We start from the raw sequence: 20,517 nt of genomic DNA on the forward strand, positions 1-20,517 counted from the left end.
AAACTCGGACCAATCACTACTAGTAAATTGAGATGCAAAAGCAGTTCGTCGTGAGTACCAGTGATGGAAATAGGGTTCTCTCTCTCTCTCATTAATCCTTCTCTCCCGAAACCCTACGAAGGAGCAGAAAGAAAGAAATAGAGCAAAAGATGGCTGGCTGGATATGGAAAAAGGGTCCATCGTCCTTATATGGAGGAGCTACCTTGTTACCCAGAGACGGCTCAAACACAAAACCGCAAATTACCACCCCATCTATCCGTTATCCCGAATCCCCAATCCCAATTTTTGATATCTGATAACCCATTCCCATCCGTCTAAACCAGTTGTCCCAAATCAAAGCCACGATCAAAGTCTCGTAGACGAAAAAAGGTGAGGAAGTAACCTTTTTCGTCATCGTCATTCGTCAGTCGTTACCCTCCTCGAGCCAGATGTCTCATGAGGGTCGCATTTCGCAAACAAGCGTAAGAAAGGAGAAAAAAATGGGGGGTATCAATCCTCGTCATCATCGACGAGAGCATCCTCAGGAGCGTCCCGACCCTCGTAGGGGTCTAACAGATCCTCGCTACCGGCCACCGAGGAGGCCCAACTCCGCACGCCGGCGGCTTTGCCTCGGTCTTCCTCAGCCTCACACCTCGACTTGATCATGTGAAGCGGCACCATCCGGCCCGTGGCATTGTAAAAGTTGGCCTGCATCTCGAGCCACTTTGTCGCCTCCCTCTTGGACACCACGGCTGCGAGCGTCGCGTCGTCTCGCCGCTGCTGTCTGTCTGCTGGGCTGGGCGCACGTCTATTGGCGGGAGGGGGAAGTGGTCTCTTTCTCTTCTGGGATGCTGCGGGCGCGGGAGGGTAGAGCACCGGGTGGATGTGGCGGCGGATGTAGCGCTCCTGGCCGGCGAGTTCGCGTTTGTATTGAACTTGAGGATCGGCGTCGTTATCGTCTGCGCTGGTAGCGGATGACGTTGACTCGGAGGCCGAGGAGGTGTCGCGGAGGAGGTTGAAGCGGTCTCGGTAGGATGAGCTCGGGGTCTCATCGTTGGTGTCTGAGGTAGCAGGCTTTGACGAGTCCTCTGACGGGGCGGGCTTGGCGGGTTTGCCTCTCTGTTTGGGCTCCTTGGGCTTGGACTCGGGTTTCTTGCCCCCAGTGGTCTTCACCTCCTTGGAAGGTTTTTGCGGCTCTTTCGCTTTTTCATCAGACTCGGGGGTCTCTTTATTCTTCTGCTTCTGCTTTTCGGTTTTGCGCTCCGCCTTTCTCTCTGCCTTGGATTTGTACTTATCATCATCTGACTTCTTTGCCTCATCTTGGCTCACGTCGGTTTTGGCATCAGCCTCAGTACCGGCCTGGGATTCGGTCTGGGCGGTCTCTCCTCCAGACACTGTCTGAGCCTCGCCAGTGGATTCGGCCGAATTGGCAACATTGATCTTCAATACGTGCCAGCGCTTTTTGACCTCGTTCTTGCCTCTGTTGATCGCGTTCCCAATGGAAGCCCAGGTCTCACCACCCTCCTTCATGCTGATGATGAGGGCATCCTCTGAGGCTGTCCACTCGCCCGTGGTTGATGAATGGCCACCAGTAGAGGCGTCTCCGCTCTTTGAGGATGCATCGTCGGTTGTGCTCTTGTCCTCTGAGGCTGTCTCGCCAGAAGCTGACGACTCAGCCACATCTGAGTTGGCTGCATCTGATGTGACTACAGAGGATGTCTCTGCTTCTGTGACTGACTGGCTTCTTGTGTCTGCGGTCTTGCCCTTCTCGTTTGGCTTATTTTTCAGGCCGACCTCACTATCAGCGGCGTTTGTGCTAGCCTCTGAGCTCACAATGCTGGTCGACTCCCCAGATGTGGTTTTGTTGTCAGGCTCGGTGAGTTCTTCGACGTCGAGATCTCCGAACAGGTCGACGAGGGTCATGGCGTCATCATCTGTGACTGCTGTGACGGAGGATGTGCCATCGTCAACGACTGTGGCAGCCAGATGATTAGCTTTGGTCATTGCGAAAGCATAGGTATGTTGGCTTGTGGAGTGTTGAGGAGATGAACCTGGAAAATATTTTTTAGCAAATAATTTGGAAAGGGAAGGTTCGCTGGAATTGTAGCTCACTATTTGAAGTTTGGTCTGCCTGTGAGTACTCTGGAAAACCACAAAGCTTTGAGATTTGAAGTCGCTGCTTCCGTTCCGAAATATTGCAATTGTCCGATCCGAAGTGTTCAATCCGCTGAGAGTGACAATGGCAGTTCTTCTTTCAGAGGACGACTTTGATGAATGATGCGCTTGAGATATCTGAATGTGAGGTCGATCGGGTGTTATCGATGGACTTGGTCGTGATGTTGATGAGAAAGTTGTAGGTGAGTCCAGGCTTTGTGGGCGCTCTTGAAAACGACAGCGTAGTTGCAGAATTCTATTGATAGAAGGATCAATGAATCTGCGGGCTGAAGAAGTATAAGCTGTGGTTGTCACGAGGTGGTGCCTTGTGAGAAATCTGATGGGTTGCTGAAAGAAAATGTAGAGGTCAAGGTGGGTGGTTGAGTTTGCTGATTGATAAGGTAAGGTAAGGTTAGGTAGGTGAAGCTAGCAAAGGAGGCAGGAGCGAGGTGTCACGGGGGGTGGAAATCAATCAGGAAGCTATGATTTCACCACAGCAGGCAGGAACAGCGTTCCGTCATCCTTTCTCAAACAGACAGGTATGCCCTCTCGAGGATCAAGTGGGCAATTGAATCAATTCTGTAGGGCAGGTAGAAAGGAAAGAAGAGAAAGATTCTGCTTGTGGCTGTGGTGAGCACGAACCCGAAAATGAAAACTTGAAGCTGGCTTTGACGGCCAAGATGGGGCAGAAGGACCTCCTTGAAAGCTATTAATATGGCTTCATCAGACTGCCAAAGTGTCAAACTTCAGCTTAAGCGGTTGAATGGGTCCGACCAATCAACGAGCATGAATCATACGCAGTAGCTTGAGGAAGTGTGCGTATGCAGCATCGGCCATGGTGGGACGAAGGGACGAAACGGTGCGGTTCGGGGTCCCTTCTCCAAGCTCCCCCTTCCTGGATCGCAAAGTATCCTCCGGTCTAGAACAGGCGAGACTGGGCGGCAGGGCGATCTGCCGAAGCATAGAAGCATGGCGCCAACGGATTGACAGGTTATGGGTCCTGTCGATCTATATGCTGAAAATAGGCGTTAATTGTGCGACGTGGTGAGTGTGACATTGAGTGGGAAGTTTGGTAGAGCCATGGTCTGTTGCGTGGGGGAGTGGGATGTGTGGGAAATATCAAGTTGATGTTAACAACAAGGTCCGGGGATTGGTCCACGGCAATGAGGACGAGGTGAGCCTCTGATCTCTGATGCAGGTCCGGGACGGGCGATATGTGAGCGATGGCCAATCATGCCCCGGGCTTACTCATCGCCTTGAATGGAACCCGCCGTCGGTGGTTGCATTTTTGATTTCGGTCTCTGAAAGGGCGACTAGCGGCTTTCTCTCTCACTGGCCAAGAAGTTCTCGCAAGGCCTGAAACAGCAACCCATCTCTTTCCTCACCAGCGATCTCCGTTCAAACTCACTCATCCCAACACCCTCCCGTTGAACACACCCACCATATCCCACCTCATACTATCCCATAATCATCGCACACACCAAAATGATGGCGTCGTCTTCACTGCCCGATCTGCCACCCAATTACCTCAAGGCCCTCGAGCTGATCGACGAGGCCCACAAGCAAGATCCCAGGCCATCGTCCGTTGAGTCGGTTCCTTTTGAGCTTCACTATGCCCAGAAGATGACGCGCTGGCTCGCCGTCAGGTCTCCGGCGGCCCCTCCGGTCCTGCAACTGGCCTGCCGAGCCCAGCATTTCAGGAGGTAACATTTTGCAATCAAGCATTCTTTTCTTATTATACTTTTCACCTTTTTTTGAACAAGCAATTATAAGCATCACAATGTGCATGTTAAGCATATCATGTTTGATGAATAAGACCCCTTGCCAGTCATACCTACCTAACAAGCCTCATTATCTGACTCACCTGATTTGCGAACCGTAGATGGGAAATCCCCCGCAACACATACCCAATGACCCGTCCGGGCTACCTCACCTGGCGCGCGAAGCTCAAGTCCCAAGCCGCCGCTCAGGTGGCTGAGCTCCTCGCCTCATCGCCCGACATCCAGCCCGCCATCCCCCAGGAGGACGTCGACCGCGTAGCAGCGCTTATCCGCAAGGAGAACCTCAGCAAGGACGAGGAGACGCAGGTGCTTGAAGACGTGGCATGCCTCGTCTTCCTCGACGATCATTTTGACGACTTTGAGAGCAAGGAGGAGGTTGACGAGGATAAGATTATTGGCATCCTGCGCAAGACGTGGGCCAAGATGAGCGAGGAGGGGCACGCGCTGGCGTTGAAGATGAACCACAGCGAGAGGGCTTTGAGTCTCATTGGGAAGGCTTTGGCGGGGTGATGTTGAGCGAGCTTCATATGAGGGAGAGGCTCTGGAGGGGTAATTCCACATGAAAAAGAAATAAAAATAATTCTCCCACCATGGGACCACCACAACCAACAACCCGATGCGACATCGGTGATTTACAGTGATGACGAGCTCTATATCCGTGCATCTTTAGCGAGTGAGAAAATCCTCCCGTGGGCCCTGGGGGTGCAATCCACCCCCGCCTGCATGGGGGGCAGCCGTCATACATGGGCAATTGCCAGAGTCGCATCAAAAGGGAAACCCGGGGAGGACGGCACGCTGCAGCCCCACCATCCCGAGGGACCCTCTCGGCGCAATACCGCCCGAAATCGACTACCCCCTTCGGTCCCGGGACATGTCAGACTACGCCTTGGCGCCCGGCCCGCGACGACATACAAAGACGGCGATGCAAGACTACATCTCCCAACATCATCCCTCTCTCTAACGCCCTTCTTCTACCCATCTCACCTATGCTCTTATGATAAGAACATGCCCCCTCTTACACTGACGCCCACCGAGGTATCAAAACACGACCGCCTCGACGACCTCTGGCTCGCAATCGACGGCGCTGTCTACGACTTAACAGACTTTGTCCGCGAACACCCAGGCGGCATCGCCGTGATTCTCAAGTGCGCAGGCAAAGACGCCACTGGAGTCTACTCTGAAGTCCACGGGCCCAACCTGGTCAAGTCGACCATTCCCTCCTCGCACCACAAGGGCGTCCTACCCCCGGGAGCCATCATGGCGAAGCCTCAACCTCACAAGTGGTCACAGCAGCAGCAACAAGATCCATCCCAAAAACAAGACAGCCAAACACCACCAACACCACCAACCATGCCCTCAAAACCTCCCCTTACAACCCTCATAAGCGCCCACGACTTCGAATCCGCAGCCTCCACCTCCTTCTCCCCCAAAGCCTGGGCCTTCGTCTCCTCCGCCGCAACAGACCTCTTCACAAAAACCCGCAACGCGGCCCTCTACTCCCAAATCACCCTCCGCCCCCGCGTCCTCGTCGACGTCGCCGCCGTCTCCACCGCGACAACCATGCTCTCCCACCCGATGCGCGCCCCCATCTTCTGCCCGCCCACCGCAATGGCCCGCCTCGTCCACCCCGAGGGCGAAAAGGAACTCGGCCGCGCCTGCAAATCCGCCGGCGTCCCGCAGTGCGTCTCCGTCTCCGCCTCGTTCCCGCTCGAGGACATCCTCGCCGCCCAGCGTGAGCACGAACCCGCAACCCCTTACGACGTCCCCGTCTTCTTCCAGCTCTACGTCGACAAGAACCGCGCCAACTCGGAACGCCTGCTGCGCTCCGCCCAAGCACAGGGCGTCAAGGCCCTCTTCCTCACGATCGACGCCCCGATCCCCGGAAAACGCGAGGCCGACGAGCGCGTGGCCTCCGACGAGTCCCTGGGCTCCCCCATCTCCGGCGCCCGCGCCGTAAACGACGCCAAGGGTGGCGCCCTCGGCCGCATCATGGGCAGCTACATCGACGCCTCGGTGAACTGGTCCGACATTGCCTGGCTGCGCCGCACCGTTCCGGGTCTTCCCATCGTCCTCAAGGGCGTGCAGACGTGGATGGACGCCGAGCGGGCCGTCGAGGCCGGTGTCGAGGCCATTGTCCTCTCCAACCACGGCGGGCGGAGCCTCGATACCTCCCCCGCGACCATCATGGTGCTGCTGGAGCTGCAGAAGAACTGCCCGCACGTGTTTGACAGGGTCGAGGTGTACGTGGACGGCGGCATTTCGCGTGGGACGGATATCTTCAAGGCTTTGTGTCTTGGTGCCAAGGCCGTAGGTGTTGGGAGGGGCTTGTTGTATGGGCTTAATTATGGTGCTGAGGGCGTTGAGCGATACATTGAGAGTGAGTCCTTTTTTCGCATCCCATTTTGTCGCAGCTTTCTGGGTGAAGGCATACGCTGTGAGATGTATAATCGGAATGCTGACTTATTCGTAGTCCTGCGAGACGAACTGGAAACGACGATGAAAATGTGCGGTGTCACAAACCTAAACCAAGTCCACCCAGGCTTCCTCAATACCTTGGCCGTGGACCACCTCATCCCGGGACGACATGATAACCCAAATACACCCTGGCGCCGTGATCTACACAGCAAGCTGTAATCAGTTTGTCGATTATAAAACCCAACGCACTAGCAGTTGACATGTCTCACGACATCTCTTGGCAATCTCTTGGCTTATATATATTCTCAATTGCATTAGAGAGGGTTTCATACGCCCATTGGGGCCATGTAAAAGACTTTGGGTATTACATATACACATAACGATAGTTGCCCCTCCCTCCAAAGAATCCTGTCCAACACCACTGCTGACTCCACGTTCACAACAGCATTTGAGAGCGTGAGCTTCGTATCCATTCCAGCACCCCGCATTCATACTTGAGAATTAAATCCGTCATTAAACCAAACCATCAACTGCGCTTTTCCACATTTGCCCGCCCATGTCCACACTGGCAGCCATTCAAGCCAACTCACGCAGCTCATTGTCGCCCCTGTGAGCAGGCAACTCAGACGCGAAACCCGGCTGCTGATGCTGATGCTGCTGTGGTGCAGGCGGCTGTCCTTGAGCTGGAGGTGGTGCGTTGTAGTAGCCCCCTTGCTGTTGCAGCGGCTGCTGCTGGGGAGGATACGTTCCCTGCGTCGGGCTGACGCTGTTCTGAGACGGCACGTACTGCGGCACACCGGACTGGTATGTGGGCGAGGGGCTCATGGGCGGCGGGCTGGCGGGCGGACTGACGCCGTTGTTGCTCTGGTCGTAGGATCCCGTGGTGACGTCGTAGTGCTGCTTCATCATGCTCTGTCTGTTATTGTTGTTGTCCACGGGTGTGAAGCCCTGCGGGTAGTGTCCCTGCTGTTGCTGGGGAGGGTATCCTTGGGGCGACGGCTGCTGCGCCGGGGGACCAGGCTGCTGGTACATCTGCGGCTGTCCCTGGTTGGGCGGCGGGGGTCCGACATAAGACTGGTGGGCGGCCTGGTTATTGTTGTTGACGTTGTTGGTGTCCTTCTTCTTCTTGCGGAGGAGGAAGATGATGCCGAAGACGATGAGTGCGATGGCCGCTACACCTCCGACGACGCCGCCCACGATAGCGCCAACGGGAGTGGACGAACCGCCGCCGCCACCACCACCGCTAGACGTGCTAGTAGTAGCTGCAGACGTAGCAGTGGTTGATGCGATGTTGCGGAGTGAGGTTGTTGCCGGCGCTGTCGTCGACTCTTGGGTGACGGAAGAATCTGTAGGGTTTGCGTAGACGACAATCACTTCCTCGGTGGCAGCGCACGCATAAAGGGTATAACGGTTGAACAACGAGCCCGAGTAGATGTAAGTGGCACACTCGGGTCTTTCCGAGGCAGTGCTGAAAAGGATTCGTATGAGACATGGTTCACGTAAGAAAAGAAGAGCGAAGCATAACGTACCAGAGCTGCATACGAGTATCACCACTGCTGGCGCGACTAGCCGACCTTGATGGGAGACAGCTCGTAGCAATTGTGGTGCAGTCTGTGACTGAGGAAGAGCTACAGCAACCGACAACGGAATAGAAGCTGTTGATGACACAGGATCCAGTACCGCAGTAGATGGAGTTGGCTAGAGATAGGTCAGCATCCTTTACAAACCATCATTATCTGTTCATCATAAGATCGTATACTTACTAGCTTCTCCAGAGATGTAACCACAGGTATCGTCGCCTCTTACACGCTTGGCCAGCTTCAGGTCGACATTGCCGGGCTCAGGCGCCGCAGTGGGCTTCGGACTGAAGCCGAGCTCCTCCATATTCATCGCAGCAATGGTCTGCCTGGGTGGAGACCAGCTCGGGGTATCGTCCTGCCATCTCAGCGCCTTGGACTCCACGCCCAGGTACAAGCAAGCAAGAGCTCCGAGTTGAATGAATCTCCCCATGTTGAAGCTGTAACAATCTGTTTCGTATGTGTTTACAGAATAATACGATGTGGAGGAAAAAGTGCGAGAAAAAGGGGGGAGAAGGGAGGGATAAGAAGAGAGACGAGGGCTCCAGAGAAGGATGCGGGAGAAAAGGGAGACAGAAACAGCCAGCCAGGCAATCCCAGCTCGGGCTGAGATGAAAAGTTACCGAACAGAACGCGCCCTGCGGGTGAGCCAATAGACCATGGCGTCCAACAACGCCAATGAGGCTCAAAGGAGGGATACACCAAGGGTCCAGCTCCAAGTCTCCTGCACTTGACCGTTCGTATCTTGGCCTGGGGTATAGAGGCTGGTTGGGATTGGACCATGTGGAAACTCCGCCTCGTGAGGTGCGGGTATGGACCGATGCGCGTTGGTAGCGTTGTTCGACCAGCCTGGCAAGGCAGACAGCCAGATGATCATTCCAAAGCCGTTTTTCTTTTCTGAGACCTAGTTACATATCTAGTCGAGTTGACTCAAGGGGGTAGATCTCATGTACCTTTGCACCTCTTTTGCTCACTTACATGGAGATCACTTGATCCAGTTCGTGTTTCCTGCGCAGCTTCGTACGCTTTCGACTCGCGACTGGGGAACTCACTTGAGTCTTGATAAACTCCTACGGATACGGACTGTAAGCAACAAACAAGGCTTTGCGCCCTATGTCAAGACAACTCATCTTTGGTGTTGAGCTTTTGGCGTGATAGCGGTGTAGTGGAGTCTAGCGGTGCCCAAGACAAGACTATCATAGCCTTTAGCCCGAACCGGAGAATGTGGCTTGCAGCTGAAGGCAGACCTCAGTCCAGCTCCTGGTCGACTCGCCAAAACCACCCAATCAGATGTCGGCCAGCTGAAATGCGTGCAGCGAGCTTGACTGACGATCCCATGTAATCTTTGCCGAAAACCCCGGACGGGTTGACAGGCCCCTGTTGGCAACGACTCGGACAGCCTTGAATGTCGAAAAAGGGTTCCGTCGCGCCCCGCCTGGCTGTTAAACTAAGGGTCTCTCGCATCCACAGCGGAATCGGAGTCTTTGCGCGGAACGCGCCCAGGAAACAACGCAATTTAGGCATCCTTTGCGCGCCAGGTGCTTTTAACCCATACAGTCTCCTGGCCCCGGCTACGTTCTGCCGGGCCGCCGGCAACCGACAACAACGATGGAACGCTCGATTGTGCGACGGCATCATGCAGAGGAGTTGGACGACAGCCTGCCTGCCAGAGTAGCTGAGACTCCATGAGAAGTGTTGAAAAGCTCTCATCTTGAAGATGAGACGACTGATTCTTTGATTCTTGAAGCCGAGCCGAGCTTTTGTGGCTGGCTTGGATAATTTCTGCTCTTCATGTAGCCAATCCGGGTGCTCACGTGTGTGTGATCTATCAGAAAACATAGTTAGCATGGTATGCTTATACGGAGTAGATCATCATCTGGTTTTCCAAAATAAGGCATACGTAACAAGCAGAAAACCAGCAGGGTCTTTTCGCGATATCCCATTAGGAATTCTCCAAGTGATGGCTATATTAATCGCCGAGTGGCCTAGGGAATTGAGGAGCTCATTGCCTAATATCGAGATCTCGTTTCAGCTTTCTTTTCATTCCATTTCGGTGGAAATAGTAAACAAAAGAGGTGATTTGCTACGGCTATTTAGAGTCGGTTCCAACCAACACTTGGCGAGTATCAACACTTGACAATCTTACCATGTAGCAATGAGTCGCGATTCGAATACTAACGGGCGACCCGAAAAGAGGCCGAGCTGTTGATTGGCATAATGAACTCGGTTCCTGGAGATCAAGTGTGACCATCTTGGGCGGCTGACTTTCAGAACTTCCCATGATCGTTCTCTCGTGACGGGGGAAGCGGCTGATTCTTGAGCTGCAGAGCGGAGACAACGGTGTGAAATCGAAGGCGCTTGAGTCTTAACGCTGAACTACCTTGTGACCTGCTTGATCATCGATAAGAACTGGTCATGGCTTGGAGTGGCTCCACGATCATCTCCACCTCCCTGTACCTAGTCCTCGTTGACAAGTCGATCTGAGTTAGCATCGAGGAACGACCCTTCAGCTCGTGGAGCGGGCCATGTCGCGAACGCCTCTTCTCTGAATGATCCAGCCGATCATCGGATACTCTGGAAAGATACCAAATCGGCAAATTTGACATCGGTTTTCAACGCCATCTTGGACGATGTATACACCTAGCTTGCTAGGCCATCGAATGCCACAGCGGCCATTCGAGACGACGCAGTCTACAAAGCAACAGCGCGACATCAGCCATAGAATTGGACACAAATCTGTCAGAAACTTCGATGGCGGCTTCTGAAGAAGAGCGTCTGAATCGGTATTGGAGCGATGATGAGCAACATGGACGACTCTCGCGGAGCGCCACAGGCCGTAGCCTCTCATCTACCACACATAATGGCAATAAAAGTTCCCGAACGTTCCAGAGTCCAAGGAGTGTCTGATGAAGAACCGAGACGGATCGACGTGAAGGCACGCAGCTGGACAGAGGATGACGGTGTCGGGTCAGAAGCTCACACAAGCGCTACCGTGCCTTTGCCGGTCTGGACCAATTGCCAGTGAGCAGGAGAACAGCCTTGAATCCTGTCGTATTTCCACCGTTAGCTTCCTCTTCGTGTCATTCGGAGTTGATTGCTTGTATCTGCTTGGCTAGGCGAAGCCGCGAACGACAGCAAGTCATCGACACAGTGACTCCGTGTAACTCAATGGTCATCGCTGGATTTCTTCCAATCTACAGATGAGGTCAATTAGGATCCAACATAGCCCAACATTCCAAGTTCAACTCGCGAGCAACTCCCAGCTTCCGTGGGAGTTCATGGCCCCTCGGAAATGAACTGCATCCCGTTTTGGACCCTCTGCTGTGCGACACTCGTGCATGATGGACCATTTGTAACATGCCGAGTTTTGCAGGGGTAACGTCATGTCCTCTGTGAAACCACGAATGTATAATCGTACCACTGTGACATAGTTGAAGCATCTCGCAGGACACAAGTAAATTGTGGCCATAGCTACCCCGACTCTGTGGCGATGAACACCTAGTCCGCGCAAAATCCGCATAGCCCGAGACATTGAGCCAAGGGCCGGAATTTGACAACTACTGGGCTACAGAAGAAGTGTGTGGATTTCCTGAGGATGTGGTAGACGCAGGCAACAGAAGTTGCTGGCATAGCTGTGAGTACATTTGGAGGCAATGATGGGGCTCTCTTTGCCCTAGAAATCGTGGTTCGTATGATTAAGGTACTGGTCTGTGATTATGCCGTGGATCTCAGTGGGGTTGGCGTAAACGGTCTCGTTTCCTTCCAGCTTTGTCTGTCTGACCATACACCACGGCTGAAAGACCGTCGTTAGAGGGAACGGTGAAAACATCCGATCACGCTAATGGATCCTAAGACGCCGGTCCTTGATGGTGTGAAGTTCCGCTTAGGCCCGAAGGCGCAGCGACAAGTGGAAGCAATATCTGCTTGTCGATTATGTCGTCCAAATATTCCGAGACGTGTAGTTCGCAGAGCCTCAAAATTGAGATGAAGTGTGCAGGGTTGGAGCGTCTCAAGATCCCGACGTCAAGCAGGGGCCAAGAATGGTGGCCACTCACCAATATACAGGCCAACTAGGATCCCTAGCCGACACACAAGAGGTAGAAGAGAAACGACCACGGTCTAGGTATTCCACATCCATTTCGTAGAAGAGTGCTATTTGTGACATGAGCCCTGAATCTATGCCGTACATATTCGATCAGAAGCTATGCGAGGCCTTGAACTCGGCTTCTCGTGAATTGGGTATGTCGGAATGTCAAGCCGCGACGAATGCACTGGATCATACGGTACGTACTGGCCGTTACTTCCGACCGAGCAAAGCACGCATGCTACGCATCTTCGAGCTGATCTTTGTTGCACACCACATGAAAGTTGATGATGTAGTACATGCAGACCCCGAAAAGCTACCGTCTGACTGGAACGATGCTGTGGCCAGATCCGGGACCCCGAGATCTTAATAGGCGCCGCCGTTCTGTGCTTTGCATGTCGCACCACTAAAAGGCCGCTAGCTGATAGCCAGGGTTGGTAACTAAGTAAGGGAAGTCGGTGAGGGCTGGTGGCCGATCGTACATGAGGGTTGGCGGCATCGACTGCATATTCCGAGCACAATCAGCCGGCTAGCTGCATGTCTCTTGCTCTACGGGGGGTCTGCCCGCCAGAACTGCTTCCTCGATCTAGATGTATTGTATCCGGTTGCTCAAGGGGCTGGATGTTCAGGTATGGTGGTATGATAGGTGGTAGGATGGGTGGTTGGCAGTGAGAATGGCAGTCAAACCGATGTACTAGGCCAAGAGTTTAGAGGAACGTCCGTAGCAGAGCAAAGCAAGATTGACGCATCGATCGAGGCGTCTATCAGTATCCTTCTTGGCGAAAACGGAATCTTGACGTAGGTGCTTTTTCGAAGTTCTGCCCACTGTATGACGGCAAATCCCACTGGTCTTTGCCGCCTTAGAATCGCTACGGAGTACATGCCACAATGATGGCGCAACGCCCGGGTGCTCTTCGAGGGGCACAGGGACCAGAGCCATGGTAGAGCATAATGTGGAATCTGCAAGGCGGCTGTCTAATGCCCCTGTAGATCGTTCCCGTGATGCTAAGCTGCTCTGACTCGTAGCGCCATGCTAATCGGTGGATATCAGAGGGTATGTTGTCTCAGACGACTGGTGCGGTGGCTGTCCTTTACATCCATCTACCCGTCTATATTTGTCAAGGTGCAGGACGTGGAGAGGTGGCACTGGCCGCCCCTACCAGTCGGGCAGTATCACATATGACGGGCGAGAGCTGATGCCGGCGAACTTTTGCTAGGTATGGGCCACGAATGACCATGCGTTGCTAGTTGGGCTCGGAGAATTAAATCGGGAACCATCGCTAAGGTCAATAGTGCCACTAGGTACTCTGAAGGTAAGGTGCTAGGACCTAAAGGCAGCAAACTGGGCTCGCTTTGGAGTTTGGATTGCCAACATCGCGTCGTCGATAGCCGAACTCAAGGGCATTTGGTAGCACGCATGTAAGGCTCTCATACATCTAACCGTTTTCGATGAGTGGTCCGAAGAGTAACTGCGGCTATCCCCGGGTGAGGGTGGCATGACAGCCTGCTCAGTCTGGGAGAACTTGATGGATGACTGGAGTTGAGGGAGGCTAATGTATTTGGAATCGGGTCTCGTTGGGGCGCGCATGTACATTTTGGAGCTGGACTTTGACTGCGAGACGGAATAAGGACCGGTGGTAGGGGAGCATGGGTTGGCTCGGGGATTCGTTGGTTGGTTGGCCAAGGGGATGCTCCAAGCCCTTGTCGGTCGAACCAGATCTGCGCTGTCCAGAGAAGACGGATCGAATATTGGGACCGGGCAGATGGCCAGACGGGAGATCAACTTGGGGATGATCTTTCAGAGACAGACAAGTTGACAATGTCTCGGTCGACCGAGCCACTAGTTCGTCCAGCTTCCTGCCCAACCCAATGAGCTTTTGTGCTTCTGTTCCGAATGTCTATAGCAGCACGAGGACGCACCGAATCAGACAGATCAGAGAGCCCTTGGCTCAGCGTTACCTACTGTACGGATACAAGCAAGAGATATCTAGGTAGCGGCTTGAGGTCGAGAATCAGGTTGGTCCCGTTCATTCACTTCTCGGCCGGAGGAGGGGTTGAATCCCTGCGACCACGCACGTCTGTCGCTCACGGCTTCGTCCGCAGTCCAAACTGATGTTCTCGTCGACGTAAGATACCGATGTACGCGTTCCTGGTCCGAGATACAGCAAGAAGCCATGTTGTGCAACACGATCTTGTGGGCGAATTCTGCTAGATCGGCGGGGTCACGATGACTTGCGAATACAACCCGTCGATATAGCGGCCATTGCTTGAGTGAGCGACCTTTGTGTAGGACAAGACCCGAAGAACAATGGAAAACGCGACTCCATGTGGAATTGCAGACCTCGCATGTTGGTGCATTGGTGGTAGATGGGAGGAATATCTGTATGTGTACTCCGTACTGATACCATCGAAACGTCGGCGCGTGAGGGTCGAGAGTACGTATCTGGTTTGGTGTACCCAAGCCGTTACGCCTTATGTAATGGGTCTAGGCTTAGCTGCGTCCCCCACGCCTGCACTCGACCGGAAAATGCAACGAAATCTGCGGTTCGTTGGGCGCTTTGGAGAAGAGTCTTGCATGCCTCAGTGCGGGCTCGACCGGACGCGCCTGATCCGGGTTGTTGCATGATCCGCTAAAATACTTAAGCAGCTGAGAAATGGGGCCGGCTGACCGGAGCTTTGATGCCGCGCCCATGATTGTCCAGATCACCTGGAGTGAGAGTGCCTTCATGATTGTGAAATGACATTGGTCTGGCTTTGCTCCCCTGGGCTGCTTCGTTCGTCACTTTTTCAGTGGTGCAAGGGCAGCTGAAAGACATCGTCATTGAGTAGTCGCCTGCGGCGGTGATGTTCCCCAAAGTGCCCTGGCGTGAGACGCAGCCGGGACTGGTGGCTTCGTTGGCTTGCACCAGTGACATCGTCTTAGCCTGGCCGTTTGCTTGCTTATTCTTCGGCGCCCATCGATTAGTCTTGCTAGCCGACCACTGGCGTGTGGTGTTTCCCCCAGAGTCTAGTCGGCTTGTCGCACCCTTGACAATCAAGTCTCTCAAGAGAATACGGATAACTGAGGAAGCGAAATAGTTGACGACTATAAGACTGGATTGGCCGGAGGATGGCAAACACGATGAGCGTGGGATACGTAGAAGGCTCGAATCGGCGAAAGGGCCTTGCGCCGTGCGCCAGGAAAAATCTCTTTGGCTATCTCGCGGCTCGGATGCTTGGATGCGTGATTGCAGCCTTCTGACCGAGATGAAGACGGTTTTGATGAGAATAGAGAGGGCTAATAGAATCAAAGGCGGAAACGACCAAAGATCGTTTGGCGCTTCAAGCTCGCTAATGCGCATAGGCAGGCTCTCGGAGACAACAAGGGGATTGCCTACCCTGCTCGAGGTGGTAGCCAAGCCAGGCAAGATCCAGTGATGATATCGGAGTTGGATGGAAGAGGCGAGAGAGGGGTGGGGGAAATGCGTATGACCGACGACTGACTGGTGGACTCGTGTCTCGATTGTTCTTCAGATTTCTTCTTTTCTTTTTCTTTCCTTTTCTTTGCAGTCGTCCAGGTGGCAGGCAGGGGCTAGGGGTGAAGTGCAGAGAAGTTGAGAAGGCCACGGTTGGGAGTGAGGGGATTGAGCTGGCAGACGGCCGCGTTCTTCATCTCAATGCTCAGATTCCGGGCTGGATCATGGATGGAGGAGGTGGTGTGTGGTTCCCGTCTGTTCGTGATCTTGTTCCCCTGTCGGTGTAAGACACGGACGTCCAACACTGGGATGGCAGGAATTCCGCGGTACCTGAGATCTGAACTTGCATCTACGTCAAAGACTCAGGCAATCGGACAGCGGAGAAGGGAGAGCCAATCAATGTCTCTCTGAACAAACGAGCCCTCTACCTTGGCTTCGGGTACGGGACTCCCGTGTTCGTGCGAGAGGCAGAAATTGCCATGGCGGATGGGACAAATTGTGCAGTTGGAATGTGTTTGGTCAATTTCAAGGTTGGATGGAAAGCAGGTGGACATCTGGAACCTTGCGCAGCTGGTTCATGGGTACGTATACCTACCTAGGGCTATATGAGGTAAGGTAAGGTACGTACTGGGATTGTATGGGTGGCCCGGGCTTCGTTCGTCCGATCAGGGGATGGTGTTGCTGGAAGGTACGCACTTCACTACCTACCTACCTAGGTACGGTACGCAGCATCGGTAGGCAGACACATAAAGTGAGAAGGAGGACAAAGTCGGCACCTTCTCTCATTTCACGCCCCTTCCTGACGTCGATTACCTCAATCTAAGGTAAGGTACCTGACCTGAGGAAGAACTTGACCTGTCCAAGTTCCCTACCTTAGGTTAACCTAATTCAAGGGAAGGCTAGCAACAGATACCTATGCATCCAGTATTTTCTTCCTCATCTTTTTGACCAAGGCTTCAGCTAACAGATGCGCCTACTAGCAGCTGCCAGGGATCCCACCCTTCGTCTCATCCCGCCTCATGGAACGCTTCGTCCAATGATGTCTTTCCCGGCCTCAACTCCGGCTGAAGTGCTTAGCCTTGGCACCCCTGCTGCTGCGTCTGCTTCCTCACAACCCTCCTGATTCTTCGTATCGCCGACGACAAAGTTCAAGTGAGCGTTGTCTCCTTGTTCGAGGAAAGGTTACAATCACTGACTGCCTAGATGATCGCAGATGCGGCATGGGATTCATAACAGAATAATGGGAATTCCGGTACGGAGTATCCGCACAATCAGTACTATCCATGGCTGGGGTTACCATGATCCATCATTTCCGCCCGGGGTTGCTCGGGTTGAGAACTAACTGTACGGGTACGGATACAGTTACCCAATTTCGATACAAAGTTGCCCAATTTTGTGTCCGGTTCCTCGCAATGTGTACTTTACCGAGATGTCCCAACGACCATTCTCCAGCTTCTTATTCTACGGACCCAAGTGCGAACGAACACTTATTGTGTGAGACTATTGTGGAAGACATTTGTCGATGTTCTTGGTTTCCCGCCCCTCGATCGGAATTCCCTGCCATCTTGTCTATGATCTCGCGTTCAGTCATGTTTCGTAAGTCTTGTCTCTCATTCTTCCATTCTGCCCACTAATGGATTTTTAACAGAGTTAGGTTGGTGGCCGAGAATGAGATGGAAGGCCCCATTTCCTTCCGCCAGCCGCCTTTACCTATGTACGGATACCACCTAGCATCTCCACTCGCCATCATCCGTGCCACCCTTCTCTTCCGACGGCGGCGAGGACGACGGACCAGCCGGCGCAAACACTATTTCCACACTGTCACGGAGACGCAGAAGCAGAAGCAGACGCTCACGCAGGCGCAGAAGGGCAGAGCAGACCCTGAAAAGGGTCGACACGGACCAACCACCCCACAAATACCTTACCCAAACGCCTCCGGGCTCGTCCCGCCTCTCCGCCTCCTCCCTCATCCAGTCTTCTGGTCGGTGCTCCCACACCTCCCTGGCGAAACATTCCATCGCGCACACAATGAAGGAGGTTCCTGGAGGTGAGGTGTAGGCATGCAGATGCAACTACAACCACAACCACCAACACCACACGAAGCCATACCGGTGCTTGTGCTTGTGCCTGCGCCTGCGCCGCGCCAACCAACATCACACGCCTCTCACACACTACTCGGCTTCCTAGCCCCATTCCCACTTATCTAGCTACGCTATCAACGGGATGGCTACGCGCTACCCATCCCCAAACCTACCGGATTGCCTAACTACCGGGCTACCGTGCCTACCTTGCTGCCAATTCGCAGGTACTTTCTTCTTCTCCTGTTCTGAACTGTCATCCCGCCTACCTATTTTCATTCCGTCCTACCTGAGGCAGTTGACCTCACACGTCTCTATCTACACGCTCAAGTTCTCCCGGATAACGCACCCATCATACCCATAGGCCCGAGTGGGCGGTGGATGGGCAAGTAGACAAACAGGTAGAGGTACATGGCATGCCCGGACCGAACACACATAACGACCACAACGACCACCGCCGCCTTTTGCTTGTTTCCGCCCCGTCCCTCCTCCTTCCCCCCTTGTATGCACGCATGTATATATGTGTGTGTGTGCCTTCTGCTCCTCCTCCTCCTCCTCCTCCTCTCCTGCTTCACCGGATTGGTGTGCCGTGGGTGCAGACGCGATCTCGACCCAAGTTGCGGTAGGTAGCCATGTCACATTTTGATGTAGGTACCCTCTCCTCGGCTCTGCCCCTGCTGCACCTAGCATGTACCTTACCCTCCGACCACCTCATTCCCTTCGTCGCCATACTTTTTTTTTGTCCCTTTTCCCTTTCTTTCTCTCTGCTACCCTTCCTTTCCTATCATGTACCTTATTCTACGGGGTGGGCGCCCCGTCCATTTTCCTCAACGTCAAGCACCACCTTAAAAAGAGAAAGGCAAGGCAAGGGAAAGAAAAACAAGGGACCAATTTCACTCACTCGTACATAATTTTTTCCTCACCTCCCCTCCACCCCTCCCCTTCCCTCGTACGGATACAGGCAAACTTCTTGCACACTGTCCAGAGTATATTAAAGTCGGCTGGCGTCCCGTCCCATGTTCCATCGTCGACGTTTCTTTCGCTCGTCATATCCCGTGCTCTGACAAGCCCTGGACCGAGAACCCTTATTCCGTTGGGTGCTGTCATTGCTTCTCCGACTCCATCTCCATGCAGGTCTGGCTCCGCATGTGGTCCTGCTCCTCCCTCTCCTCCCCGTCCCGCATGTCTTCCTTGCCTGATCAGCGTCAGATCTGTGCCTCCAACCGACCTTCTTTCAAATTCTCTGCCAACCTCCGAGTCGACCCTGAGACAGAAGACACAGAAGACACAACATCGCAACCAAATCTTGCAACCTCGTCGGACGCCGTGTTATTAGACACAATCACGTACGAGGTTGCATCGTCCGGCTGCCCTGTTGTCCTTTCCATCTGAAGCTCTCTTACTCGCCCTCGACGCTCTCCTCCCGTCGCCCAACAGTGGTTGCCGTCCCTTTTCTCCGGCTACTGCCTTGCCGCTCTCCGCTTCTATCAGCGTCTGATACCGCAAGAACGCGGCCGCCAGCACCCAATTCGCCGTCATCGCCGACGACGAGGGCCAATTTTCCGGATAAGGCGCCTGCTCTCGCAGCAGCCTTTCTTCCTCCTGTCGAGGACTCATGGCATACCACCACTCGAGCGGCTCATCCGCAGCCTCGGGCTTTGAGTATGCACAGGTAGGCCATGCCTTCACCGGTCACCAAAGTGCTCCTCCGCTCAATGGGCCCCCTTTTCAGCCGTTCCAACAGTCCCAATTCGACATCTTTGAATGGTATCCAAAGTTCCAATCATGCCTCCGCTATTTCTTGGATCATGCCCAGTACACCGGGCCCATTCAGGCTGTGGCAGCCTTTGTCAACATTCAACTCCCGTTTCAAAAGGCCCACAACCCGGTATTGTCCTCCAAACACACCGGTCCCAACTCCCCCGCCGGGCCCGGGCCCTCGACCCCGTCCACGGCTCGAGCCGCCGGCAAGATGCCAATGAACGCCCAATTGCCGTCTTCTACGCATGCAACGCTGACGCCGTACATTCGGCGCTTGGTGGTGACCGGTTTCGATTATCCCGCCGTGTTATACGGCTTCTTCGGTGACGATTGGCTCGGCGGCATCGGCCCAATGCACGAAGCTGAGCGCCGCAACTACATGTTTGCCGCCAAGAGCGACACCTGGCTCAAGGTGAAGTCGCACTACGACATGGACGGCGAGCAGCAAGTTCCCTTCCTCCGACCTTTATCGAATGTCACCGAAAAGGAAATCCAGAGTGCCGAGACCCAATGGAGTGAGTGGCTCGCCATGCAAGATTGGATGTTGGGTCCACGGGCCCCGGACCAGGACCAGGACCAGGAAGTAAGGATCAAGCAGGAGGACGACTAGAATCCAGGCCGAAGTCATGCCACGCTTTTACGCTTAGAATGGCGGCGGCGGTGGCGGCAACAGAAGAGGAGGCATTTTGCATTTCGCAGGACAGCATTCGGCGTTATTTTCTTCCCCCCTTCGGTTCTACAAACGGCGGTACGAATACACATGCAGGCGCAGGAAGAGCTGTACGATGTCGAGAGGCGAGAGAGCAAACGGTTTCTGGGAGTAAGAAGAGGACGGCGTTCGCATCCTTCCGCCTCACTTGTCAAGATCTCATTCAAGCTGCTGTAGGATATGCAGCATGTGGTGCTCGGTACCAGACTTTTGTTTTGCTTTTTTCCGGCGGCGGCATATTCTCATGATTCCCTTCCTCCTTTGGATAGAGGCGCGCGTACAATGGCGGTCGGGCGGGGGTAACGTCATTTAGCCATGGTGATCTCAAATCTTTTTTTCCGTTTAACGACTTTTTTTTCTACTTAACGATACGATAATGCACAAAAAAGATATACGATGATGCACATTCATGCCAAGACGTTTTTACACACATACGCAGATCCGCCGTGAGCTTTTTCTTTTCCATTAACACGTTAATGCGCCTGATATTCCAGCCATGCTTTATTTTGACAAACAGAATTGGA

General features: G+C 53.8%; 5 protein-coding genes across 5 annotated transcripts; 3 read left to right on the forward strand and 2 right to left on the reverse strand.

Annotated features, from left to right (window-relative positions):
* Nucleotides 1–263: 263 nt before the first annotated feature.
* On the reverse strand, nt 264–3,251 carry HER10_EVM0009090 (uncharacterized protein). The gene has a single exon (XM_035478589.1). The coding sequence runs from the start codon at nt 1,981–1,983 to the stop codon at nt 490–492; it is 1,494 nt and encodes a 497-aa protein (XP_035333072.1). The 5' UTR covers nt 1,984–3,251; the 3' UTR covers nt 264–489.
* Nucleotides 3,252–3,473: 222 nt separating this feature from the next.
* HER10_EVM0001110 (glutamyl-tRNA synthetase) lies at nt 3,474–4,424 on the forward strand (the record flags this gene model as incomplete). Its single annotated transcript, XM_035470870.1, has 2 exons — nt 3,474–3,836; nt 4,016–4,424. Exons 1-2 carry the CDS (start codon nt 3,619–3,621, stop codon nt 4,422–4,424), a joined length of 627 nt encoding a protein of 208 aa, XP_035332115.1. The 5' UTR covers nt 3,474–3,618.
* Nucleotides 4,425–4,875: 451 nt separating this feature from the next.
* HER10_EVM0011137 (FMN-dependent dehydrogenase) lies at nt 4,876–6,574 on the forward strand. Its single transcript, XM_035480575.1, has 2 exons — nt 4,876–6,291; nt 6,385–6,574. Exons 1-2 carry the CDS (start codon nt 4,920–4,922, stop codon nt 6,546–6,548), a joined length of 1,536 nt encoding a protein of 511 aa, XP_035333343.1. The 5' UTR covers nt 4,876–4,919; the 3' UTR covers nt 6,549–6,574.
* A 47-nt stretch (nt 6,575–6,621) lies between these two features.
* HER10_EVM0000809 (uncharacterized protein) lies at nt 6,622–8,880 on the reverse strand. The gene is made up of 3 exons (XM_035470577.1): nt 8,093–8,880; nt 7,859–8,027; nt 6,622–7,797 (listed from the first exon to the last, which is right to left on the reverse strand). Exons 1-3 carry the CDS (start codon nt 8,337–8,339, stop codon nt 6,906–6,908), a joined length of 1,308 nt encoding a protein of 435 aa, XP_035332085.1. The 5' UTR covers nt 8,340–8,880; the 3' UTR covers nt 6,622–6,905.
* Nucleotides 8,881–17,999: 9,119 nt separating this feature from the next.
* Nucleotides 18,000–20,373, forward strand: HER10_EVM0001467 (uncharacterized protein). Its single transcript, XM_035471212.1, has 2 exons — nt 18,000–19,195; nt 19,256–20,373. Exons 1-2 carry the CDS (start codon nt 19,139–19,141, stop codon nt 19,892–19,894), a joined length of 696 nt encoding a protein of 231 aa, XP_035332163.1. The 5' UTR covers nt 18,000–19,138; the 3' UTR covers nt 19,895–20,373.
* Nucleotides 20,374–20,517: the final 144 nt, after the last annotated feature.

Source organism: Colletotrichum scovillei (assembly GCF_011075155.1).
Source record: "Colletotrichum scovillei strain TJNH1 chromosome Unknown Contig00006, whole genome shotgun sequence".
Classification (NCBI taxonomy): domain Eukaryota; kingdom Fungi; phylum Ascomycota; class Sordariomycetes; order Glomerellales; family Glomerellaceae; genus Colletotrichum; species Colletotrichum scovillei.